The 11,612-nt window shown below is 37.0% G+C and overlaps 1 protein-coding gene across 1 annotated transcript; it reads left to right on the top strand.

The window, feature by feature from the left end:
* The first annotated feature begins 7,614 nt into the window (after nt 1-7,614).
* LOC140247903 (uncharacterized) lies at nt 7,615-11,596 on the top strand. The gene is given in 5 exon segments (XM_072328106.1): nt 7,615-7,619; nt 9,211-9,295; nt 9,752-9,815; nt 10,735-10,772; nt 10,774-11,596. Coding segments are annotated over 5 exon segments (840 nt in total). The 3' UTR covers nt 11,422-11,596.
* Nucleotides 11,597-11,612: the final 16 nt, after the last annotated feature.

Here is an 11,612-nt window from a genome sequence, read left to right as displayed (position 1 = left end):
GAAGTAAAAATGTGAATTGTTGCTTATAAACACTGCACTACTTCTTAAGAGATTAGCATGCTACTTCTGCCTCCAGTTGTCCAGTTCCATTACATGTTTATTATAGGTGGTTCTCAGGCTTGCTTATTGTCTTCCTCTGTGAGTTCTCCATCTCACAGTTGTCAAAACTTTTCTTTAGAAAAATAAAACAAGTTTTTTCAAATAACAGGTGTTAAAAGGAATAGAAACAAAATTGATCAAATCTTGTTAGGAAGTGGCCTGCATGCCACCCGAGATGGCAGATAAGTGAACTCTGTGGTGGGAGTGCAGAATCCAGCCACTGGCAGCACTGGGCAGAAAGGCTCAGTTCTGCCAGATGCATACAGAGCAGCATGTATGATACAGTTCCCAAAGAAAAGATGCAGTTACACAGGAGCTCTCTAGCAGAAGGGTGATCTGTGTCTGGATATCACTCAATAAAAAAATAAAAGTAAAGAGAAAAACAGAATGAAGGATCATGAGATTGGCTGAATTTAGTATTCAATAAGAGGAAAATGCTAGAGGAATTTTACCAGGTGCTTAAGCAGATGTTAGCAACAAATTCTATATTCCTTCCAAACTAACTTGAATATTCTGTTTAGGCTTTGGAGAAAAATTTAAAACACTTCCATTCCTCAAAGGGAAAACCAAGCATATCCTTCTCTTTAATTAACTGGCATATTGAGTTTTCAGAAGAAATTTTAGTCTGTTTTACAGCCCAGTAGAATTAATGCTTCCTTTAACTTCAGTGATTGTTGAATTGCTAGATCAGGCCTTACTATAAGATCTGTTCCTCTTCCATTAATGTCAAATGGGCCTTAGCCAGTGACTTCAAAGGAACCAGGAGGAAGCCTTCTGTAAAATAATAGAAACACCTACATAGGTAAATCAAATTAACATCTCTAACTTTAAGGAATGAAAAACTAAGTCAAGATGTCATTTTCCCAACTATTGTAGACCACTGATACATATAAATAATTTTTATAACTATATAGCTATACACTATATATATATATATATGTATGTATATAAATAGTACAATACAATAACTTAACACTGGGTAACTTCTAATGATAGATTTGCATTAATAATACGGGTCTTTTTATGTAAATAGAATATTGTAGAGTATCTTCCAATCTTTTTCAAGATTGTTAAACTGAGAAGAGCAATTGAATATTTGTCCTATTTTTATGTTAAAAAGTGAATGAACTGAAATGTTAAATGTGAATGTAAATTTCTTATTGCAACTTTTATACTGAGTGTTTGCACTATCATAATTTCTGGAATCCAATTAAAAACAAAATAAAAAAAATCAGCTTGAATAAACAATTGTTTGGTGTTGCTTTCTTTTTTAATGTAGTTGCAGTCATTATTCTCTGACAGGCTGCCTTTCAAAAGTCCCAAAAGACTTTTTCAGTTTTCATGCTAAGAGAATGCATCTAGAAATCCTACAATTTTACTTTCACGGTCGCTTTGGACTAAAAAAAATTACGGGACCAACTCAACTCCATTGTGAGCCATATTGGAAAGACATTAGGTACATTAGGAAAGGCATGGAGGTACTGGAGCAGGTCCAGAGAAGGGCAACGAGGCTTGTGAAGGGCTTGGAGAATCAACCCTATGAGGAGAGACTGAGGAAGCTGAAGCTGTTTAGTCTGGGGAAAAGGAAGCTGAGGGGAGACCTCATCGCCCTCTTCCAGTACCTGAAAGGTGCTTACAGTGAGAGTGGGGCAAGTCTTTTCTCACTGGTGACAAGTGACAGGATGAGGGGAAATGGCCTCAAGTTGCGCCAGGGCAAGTTTAAGTTGGATATTAGGAAGAACTTCTTTACAGAAAGGGTAGTTAGGTACTGGAATAGGCTCCCCAGTGTTTAAGAACCGTTTGGATGTGGTGCTCAGGGATATAATTTAGCAGAGGGCTGTTAGAGTTAGGCTACTGGTTAGGCTGCATTTGGACTTGATGATTTTCAAGGTCTTTTCCAACCTGGGTAATTCTATGATTCCATGATTCTATGATTGACTTTCTGCATTGAGCAAAGTGAAAACCAGCTTGAGCCAAGCTCTGCATCCATCCATTGTGCATGCAGAGGAAAGTAAACGTGTACAAATACTGGCACAATATTAGCCAAAGAGACCAGAAGAAAGGGAGGGGAAGCTCATCTCTCCTCTCTCTCTCTCTCTCCCTCTCCTCTCTTTTTCTCTCTTCCTCTTTCTCTCTCATCCCCTACACAGGCCAGTAAGAATTGTCCCCAAACCCAGGCCATTTATGTGCGTCCAGTAGATCATGTAAGTGGTTTAATAAGAAGAAGACAGTGCAAGACTGCAGAACCAGTCTAAGTGTAAAATTGCATTGACTAACTTAAAATTAATCTAAAGACTGACTGAAGTTGTGCCCCCGGTGGCGCACGGTGTTAGAACCGCCGCTTGCAACACCAGAGGGCCCGGGTTCGAATCCCCCTTGTGGCGCAAGGGGTAAAACTGCCGCTCTGCTACACTAGAGGGCTCGAATCCCGGGAGTTGGACTCGATGATCTCTAAGTTCCCTTCCAACTCGCACGATACTATGATACTATGAAGTTGTATCATGTAAAATGTCTCTTAAGAGGCTCTGTAGGTTTGGACACCATGCCAAATTAATTTGATTGTACCACCGTTAAATCACAGCAGGTTCCCTTCTGATCAACTCTGAGTAAAAGCAGAGACACTCAGGCTCACCACATCCATCTCTGCAGATGTGCCCTTAGATAACTTGGAAATGCAGAGTCCCTTGTGATTGCAAAGAGCCTGGGCTCAGGTGCAAAGTCTTTTTTCAAATTCTAGACAAAGGCTCCTGAGCTGTTTCTTATGCAGATTAGAGACCATAGTATGAGCTGTACAGAATTGTTATGATGTCAGTAAGTAAGATGGAACTGTTCTTGGTCTGCCCTTACACTAGTGAGAAGAATTGTTTGAGGCCTTGCAGAACTATTTTTCATTTTCCTCTTCCCCAGGGAAGCCAAATCTTCTTAAATTTCAATCAAAGCAACCCTGAAGTCAAAACGATCCAAAAAAAAAATAGAAAATTTGGCATTTGTCTTTAACTGGAGCTACTCTGCCACATGCCACATTAGTATTTTATGCCTTTTTTAATATTGAAGAGTTCAACTTTCATTGCATTATCTAAGGGAGAAGTATATAAATATAGATAACATGCATAAAATATGTACAAACACATGTTAATAAGTTAGTTAGCATATATTCTAACCCAGATCAGATATATTTTTATTGTCGTCATCCATTACACAGCTGAATTACTTCAGATACATAATTACACTGTATGAGAATTTGTATTACTTAAATAACGAGGTAGTTTCAGTAGCAGGTTGCTTAAATCCTCAGGTAATATTTATGGACAAGGATGGTCATTTATGTTATAGAAATGCAGTCCCTGAACAAGAAATTCCAAAGCCACTGCATTTTTATACCACAAACCACCCAGGTCTAGAACTGGGGATTTTGTCTAAAAATGTTACCTGAGAATACTGTCAATTTAAAAAAGGGGGAGGGGGAGAATGGAACACGAGAACAGAGCATACATCATCCAGGTATTATTGGTGCATTGCCAATGCAACTATGTCAGAGCATTCCAGTTTTGCAGCCATTCCCTTAGGTCAGCCTAGGGAACCGAAGACAACCTGACATACAGCTCCCGCTGGCAGAACATGATGTTCTGCTGTCCACCAGAATTAAATGATGACATAAGTACCAACCATTTGGATTTTTATTTTGGAAAACAAAATAAATGAACAGAAATATATCTGGAAATCAATCCCTGTAGTGGATATTGTCTGTGACAACTTTGTTTTTCATTAAATCCACCAAAGTGTGGATAGAATTTGAAGACAGAGATCTTGAGGCATAGCCAGGCCACTATCAGTCCTGATCTGATACTAAACATCCAGTTCTGTGCAGATTATCTATTGCAGCAATAATTTGCAGAATTTTTCAGTCTCGGGGCTCAGAAAATAGAAAAAGGCATTTATTTTTGCATTAATAATAATTTCTCAAGCTTCTGCTGTTTCTATGCCTATAACCAGACAGTAGACTACTATTATTAGATCTAGCTATAGCAAATTAATTACAAATAAGTAGAACTAGTGATGAACAAGTAGTAATGAATATTACTAATGTCTTCCTTTCAATTAACTTGGCCTAGTCTGAAGATGCCAATAAAGGATCTAATAAACAACAGGATGTGTCAATTACTCTGCCACTGTAGATGAAGTGGACGAGCTTCCCTATCATAAACCCACTGCTTCACTAAGTCAGTGGGACTCTGATGATTTCACTAACACTCCCTCAGCTAAGACCACCTTGGGATTTGCCTATCAGATTTCAATATAAGAAAGAGCCACTGATAGACCTCTGGCTTGACCCCCTGTAAAGTAATACACTCAGTCTGGACACGCTACTTCACTGCAAAAACAGCATTTTTTGTTTATTATTAGATGTAATAAAGTAAAGTAAATCTATCCCTTTCTGATCACTGAGAAATTTTGCTTTAGACATTTGTTTGGCATTTGCCAAACTTATACGGTTGCCAGAGGTCATAAAAGCACAACTGTTTTCTTCCAAACTCTATAGTTACTCTGCATGTTTATTGAACTTAGGCAATAATATTATGTGCTCCTCAGCAGCACTGCCAACATAATTAGAGAGGAACAGTCATATCAGAAAACACACAGCATGTTATTGAGGAAAAGTCCCTGTTGAATATTAACTCAGTTTGACTTCTGGGGTGTAGAAACATGCAGAAAATGTATAGGACACAGTCTAGAGAACAAACAACATGCAGATAGAACACATCGAGGCCCTCTGGTAAGACTGAAGTGGATAAGCATATGATGAAGAGGAGTCATTGACGTAATTACAAAGGCAGGTGTTGGCGCACAGATTATTTGAAGGTTAGTGATCTCTACTGCTATTGAAGTGTACATAGTTTCTTACCATTTAGGTAACTAGACTTTTCAAAAGTCAAATATTAATCAGACAGACCACTGAATAAAAAAATACCTTTCTCAGTTTAGTATTTCCCTCTGTGTTCTTAGAATGAGCACTTGCATATACCAAACTTGTTTAAGCAAGAGAAGCAACAATTTTTAATGCCTTAGAGTTTTATAATTGATTATAAGATAGCAGCTTATTTAAATATTTACAGTCCAATCCTCCTCTCACGTAGAGTCCAAGCACTGTATTTGAGGGCAAAGCTGGGCCCTGCAAAGGGAGGATGTGTCACCAACCTTGTCTATGAGTCCCAATACAACATGAGGGGATAAAGGTGCGCTCTTTAAGGCTTTTGTTTACTCAGTCTAACATTAAAGCAGAAAAAAAGGAAAGAAAGAAAAAAAAAAAAAAAAAAAAAAGAAAAAAAAATTGGCTGGTCGGATACTACTTCTAATTCCAGGCAATTGTTGGATCAAAAAGTAAATTTTCTAACTTAAACATTGAAATTGAAAGCGTTTAAGAATATTTGCAATGGTTTGGAGACAAAGCAGTCTCATTATTGCTTACACTCTCACTACAATTAATCATATGGAAGGAGATTTAGATGTTTAAACAACAGTTGGACTTCCTGAGTAGCTAAAAAATCCATTCAGTAAACCACACTGTGGCTTTTAGTATGCAAAATCAGACTTGCTATCCAGCTGAACAGACCCAGTCACAGCATAGGGACACTACCCAAAATCTGAAAAATTGTTTGTTACTCAGTGTACAGAGCTGTCTAGGATTTCATGGAGCCTTCACCTCGGACTGTTTAAGAGATGTACCTGATGTACCTATGACAGCCATTGGAATGGGAATTGTACCACACTTAGGTCAGTCTGTGGACAGTGTAGTAAAAGAAATCGATTATGTCTCTGACCAGGAATAAAGGTCATTGTAACACTGAAAAAACAGAATACTCCAACAGATGCAAGGTACCATTTCCACAGTACTGCTATAAATTTTGTTATTTTATTTTGTTTTTTCTCTATTAATCATAAAATCATAATTTGGCATTTCACTGAAAATAAGACTTCCAAAATTCCAGAACTGTTAGAGATCAGGTTCATAAATGTGCATAGGTTTAACAGACCACAGGGGAATATAATCCTTGGTTTCTGAAGATTTCAGTGAAATCTATGTATTAAATGGCTGCCACCATAGTGTAGCCTCTCACAGATCTCAGTATTCTCAGGAGATCCCAAGCATGTAATTCCTACTGCAAATCAGTGAATATAAAGGGTTAAGGCTCTTTTGAAAAGTCCCAGGGGGCTTCTCCATACAACTTTACATATTCTAAGCAGGCTTTGGGCTGCTTGCATTTCAATTTATATGGCTGCTCAAGTTGCTTACAACTCAGGGAAACAGAGGCTCTACTCCTTTTGCATACCGCTTTGTATCAAAACTGTGGAAAGACCAAGGAAGGCACTACAGCTGTAGAGGTTCGTTCACCATGAGGATCCCTGGTAGTTTCAGTCTTCATGCTGATAGATTAGATGTGGCACTCTGGTTTTCACTGAAAATTTCAGTCTGTCAGTCACTCTTAAAACACTCTGATATGACCTTACACCACAGAACTGAGACAGAGGAAGATCATCAGAACTTGAATTAGACTTTAATGTTAGAGGGATTTCATCCAAAAACAACTAATAATCTGGGCCTAAATTCTCTACATTGTTTAGAAAATACAGTACAATTTCCTTTCTCTTTGTTTTTTCCTTTCCATTCCTCTAATCTTTCCTCTAATTTATTCTTTCCATAGCACTGTAAAATTAGGAGAGTATTTTCCTCTTGGTCTCCTTCTCTTCTTTTTCTTCTCCCCCTATTCTCCGTCATCATCCCTTGTATTCTTTTTCTGGCTCTTCCTACTTCCTTCCATTTCTCCCAGCAAGGATCATCCCACTTTGATTCATCAGACAATTGACTGATGAGCTGCACTTACCAGGTCCTTTTTCTACTGTCTATTACATACTTGCAGAATCACCCACACCAAAAAGCCCTCCAACTATTCACAAGGGGAGGGAGAAAGCCTGGTACTACAGACTATATCAAACTCCTAACTGTTGAGACACTTTTGCAAGATTTATGACTTGACAAGCTAGAAATACAAAAGCAATTTGACATAATATGTTAGGTAAATGTAAGTGCTAAGTTTGGCCTTCAAGTTCTCTTCAGAACTGTTCAGCAAGCTAATCAGAGCGGGAATTGAAGAATTGAAGAGCAGCAACTGAAAATGTGTAGTCTCAGATTAGATCAGAACACTATGGGGGAAAAAAAGTGTCCCATGGTAATGCACGTAACATCTTGATAAATTACTCAGACCTGCCATAAAGCTTCTTGTGTAGATTCACGCTGCACAACATTGTTTGTGTCCCACCCTTGCTGGGATGGGCAGTAGGATGTCCCACTTATACAGGACAGGGCAAACATTGCAACACTATGTTAAAACATCACTGCTCTGTGCTATATAAAGAACTGCCTTGCTGAGTTCTGCAAGATACAGTATGGATGACCTTCTGGGCCTGTCCATGAAGCCACAAGGCCACTAGTTTGAAAACTAACTGCTAATAGTCAAAATGAGGTAAGGGCTGGTCTAGCCTCTTCTATGTTTATAGGGGACCAAGATATATATTTTTTTCTTTTACTTGGCCACAAATAACTCAAATAATTCTATGTTTAGTTCTCAAAATATTCCTGTAGGAACCTCCCCTGGGAGTTCAAGAAATAAATAGCTTCACCTGGACCAGCTATTTATTTTCAGAAAGTTTACTTATGCAATCCATGTGATTCTAAAGTGCCTCAATTTCTCAAGCTCTCTTTCAGTTCCTTATGGGCAGATAATTTAAACCTAGAAACATACCCCATGTATCGACAGACTGTTATTCCTAAATATTAAACTGGTAGCTCCAACTCTCTATTCATAGTGCAAGTATTAATACAGCAAGCTAGAGTAGTTTATGATTAGGTTTGAAATGTTCAGATTCTCTGCAACCACAAGTTCAACTCCTGGCAAGATCAGACCTTTAACCTCCTGTTGAGGTGCATACTAAAATCTCAGATCATTAAAAAAAAAAAAATAATAATAAAAACAAGCAAGCAAACAAACAAACAAACAAACAAAAAACAAACAAACAAAAAACAAACAAACAAAAAACAAACAAAAACCTGAAGTTAGGTCTGTCTCATCAATCTAGATTTTAAAGCTCCACAATTCATGCTTTGTCAAAAAGGGTTACCCCAATATCTGTGCAAGCATTCTTCCACATCTCTGGTTGCTCTACAGTGTTGTGGAAGCAGCTGTTTACTCACATCTTCCACAAAGTTCACTAGCAGTTCTGTTAGGCTGGTTCAGTCCAGCTGCATTTTTTGTCAACAAAAATTATAGTCCTCCACTTGAAACTTAGCGTTTCATACCAACAACAATTCTCATCTAAGAGCTGACAGTTTGAGACAAAATTCTTCAGTATAAAATGTTGTACTCTCCAGAAATGTTAGTTGCAAGCACTGTGAAATTCACAATGCAGCAAAACAATATTCAGTGTATTCTCACTACCTGTACTTTATTAAAAGAAGAATTTTTCATTGAAGATTTAACTTTTTTTTTTTTTTTTTTTTTTTTTTCTAACATTAATTTTTCAGGTAATAAAAACGTAGAAAATAAAATCTGAATGGAAACATAGATATCCATAAACTAACATCCATTTTGTAACATCTTCAACATGCCATTAACAGTTACGTGAAGCCAATAGATCACTAGATTTATTATCATTGAAGTAGGTAACAAGCAGCAGAGTCTAAACAGCAATAAATTTAGCACATAGATAATTTGGATAGCCTGTTTTTCTATTACTACTTCATCTTAGATTAATATTCAGCATATTTTTCATTTAACAGCACTAGTGAAACAACTTAAAAAAAAAAAAAAAAAAAAAAAAAAAAAAAAAAAAAAGCCAGATATATCATTTGGGGAGTCTCTGCAGCAAAGAATGCTGGGAAGTTACTGGGGCTATAAGAACCAAAGCAGATTTAATTAGATCACCTGAAAAGGAGCTGTTGAAGACCTCAGATGGATCCTAATACCACTGGTGAGGTTGTTTTCTTTTGCTGAAGATGTGTTCCTTTGTTGTGGATTCTATCATTCTTAATTGTTTTAATTTTTCTGCTGTTTTTAGATTTCCCTTCTCCTTTTCTGGGTGTCATAAAGTGGTGTTATTAATACAGCTGGAGGGAAAAGTGTTTCTTACAAGCATGTCTAAAGTATGGACAAGGGTTTTGCTCTTCTCAGAAGTTTTGGTTAGAGATAATCTTAAATCTGTCTTTAAAAGTACAAATAAAAGCTTTTAATTACTCATTATTTAATGAGCAAGGGAAAAAGCATCATAAACTATAGTTATACTGAGGAGTGAGAAGGGGATTTGAGGAGTTGCAAACTTATTATGCTGATTTCCACTTCTAGTTTATTCATATAAACTTACTACCACTAAGCTTCTAAGACTAAGGGAAGCTTATGTGGCTGAACTGGGAAGGGAAAAAACAAGGTCAGCTCAGGGCTGTTTATAGACAGTCATGAAAGCTGGCAGCATTCAAAAGTGAGAGAAGAAATGGTTATTCAGATTAAGCAATAAAGGTTTTCTATTTCTTCCTCTTTCTAAGGAAGAAAAAGATACATATCTATTGAAGAAGTTTCACTGTTTTCCATCTTGTGCTCTCTAGGAACATGAAGTGGGTTATAGGACTACCAAGCTCATAGACTCTACACAGGTGCAAAACATTTGCAGTAAGTGGAGAGTTGATGCCTTTAACCTCATAGAAGTCCACCTCACTCAACTGCCACGTGTAATCTTTTATATAGAGGTCTCAGAACATAAGTACTGAAAATCTGTTGCTCTTTTACATGGTCAGCCTGTATAAAATATCTGAATTGTCTTATGAAATCACACAGTTCAACAATTATTAGAATAATATTAGAACACTTATTTAGATGGATATTCTACTTATCTACTTCAAAGTGTATTTATCTTAGGCTTCTCCAGGTTTAAGAAGATAAGTTCTTTTCTGTTGGTGCAGCTGTAGAAATAGGAAAGTAGCCAATGAAAGAGCAACCTTGCCATTGTTGTAAATTTAACTGTACAAAATGTTTTAGGATCAAAGTTCAGAAGTAACAAGACTTTCTACAAAATGGTGAGTAAATAGGAGGGAACTAGAAGCTTTTGGTTCTTAATGGTTGCTCAAATAGGAGTAACAATGGCAATTAGAGTAAGACAGATTCTTGCTTGAAACTAGAATCTCTATGCTACTCCAGTGTACTTTCATTTATGCTGTTTGATTCCTTTTGGCATGCCACAGTTACCATTGTCTTCTGCAGTTTCAGTAACTGTAACTCTACTGTAACTGTAACAGGTCATATCTGCTTATGCTGAAGGAAAAAAAAAAAAAAAACTATCATAACGAAGTTGCAGCTAATAGGATTGCTTAAGTTTCAGTCGATGTGGAGCTGCATATGCAGAAGGCTCAGACAGGAATAAGTGCCTTCTAATCTCTTAAATCCTTTAAGAATATTCACCTGTATAATAAGTAAAATTCATGTGTAGAGAGTGCTCCTATTTTCATGTTTGCTTTTTTTTCCTTGCAGTTGAACACTTTGCATGACATCTTATACTATAAGAGCAATGACATGGTTTTCTTTCTATTTTAAGACAGCAAACCTGACTTCCAGATGTCAGAGGAAGAAGATTGTATTCCAAAATGTTAAAAGATCTCTAAAAAGGAAACTGGTGAAACACAGCACTCCAGTGAATTCAACATTCTCAAGAAAAACACTGTCTCTTTCAGGTCCAATGAATTGGTCAGTTAAGGACCAAGATATCAGTAAGAGAGCTTGTGTATCCCCAGTGCCAAAATCAACTCTAGGAAGATCAGTAGCTCAACTATCACTAGCAAGTGTTGAAACATACTTCCCTTATATGTCTCCAAAAATATTTTCATCAGTATTTGACTTGCAAGATTCCAGCAGAGAGATAAGCCAAAGTTCTCAAGTTGTGTATTCTAGAAGACGACTTTCCACAGTGTTGGCATCTGATGAATCTAATGAAGAGGCAATTGAGAAGGCTGTGTCAAGTGAGGAAACTCAAACTCCCACAGAAGCATCTGAGAAGTCTGCAGTAACTCCCCAGAGTGGATCTTCACAGATGGTTTCTGGAATACCAGGAATAAAAGATCCTCCAGTGTTGAAAAAGAAGAAAATTGATAAAGCTATTGTGGTAATTATATTCTCCATATACTGTGAAATAATATATAATTTTGTGCTAATACTGTATTTACAGATCCTTCTAGTAATAGGGGAACATTTTGGTTATAGAACATCTCTACAACTTTATCAATAAGAATGTATGGAGTATGAAGTGGGTTGTAACTACTTAGATTCTGTGAAACTACCCCAACTAGACTAGATTGTAGATGTAGATACTCACCTGGTATTTAATTTAGTTTCTGTACTTGCATGTCAATATATGAATGCTACTGTAGAAGTAGTTTTTGTGTGTTTTGCTTTTTTTTTTTTTTTTTTTCCCCTCTA

Source organism: Excalfactoria chinensis, chromosome 2 (genome assembly GCF_039878825.1).
Source record: "Excalfactoria chinensis isolate bCotChi1 chromosome 2, bCotChi1.hap2, whole genome shotgun sequence".
In the NCBI taxonomy this organism is placed as follows: domain Eukaryota; kingdom Metazoa; phylum Chordata; class Aves; order Galliformes; family Phasianidae; genus Excalfactoria; species Excalfactoria chinensis.
The sequence above is the reverse complement of the archived record's forward strand: the minus strand, read 5'-3'. Positions and strand labels throughout refer to the sequence as shown.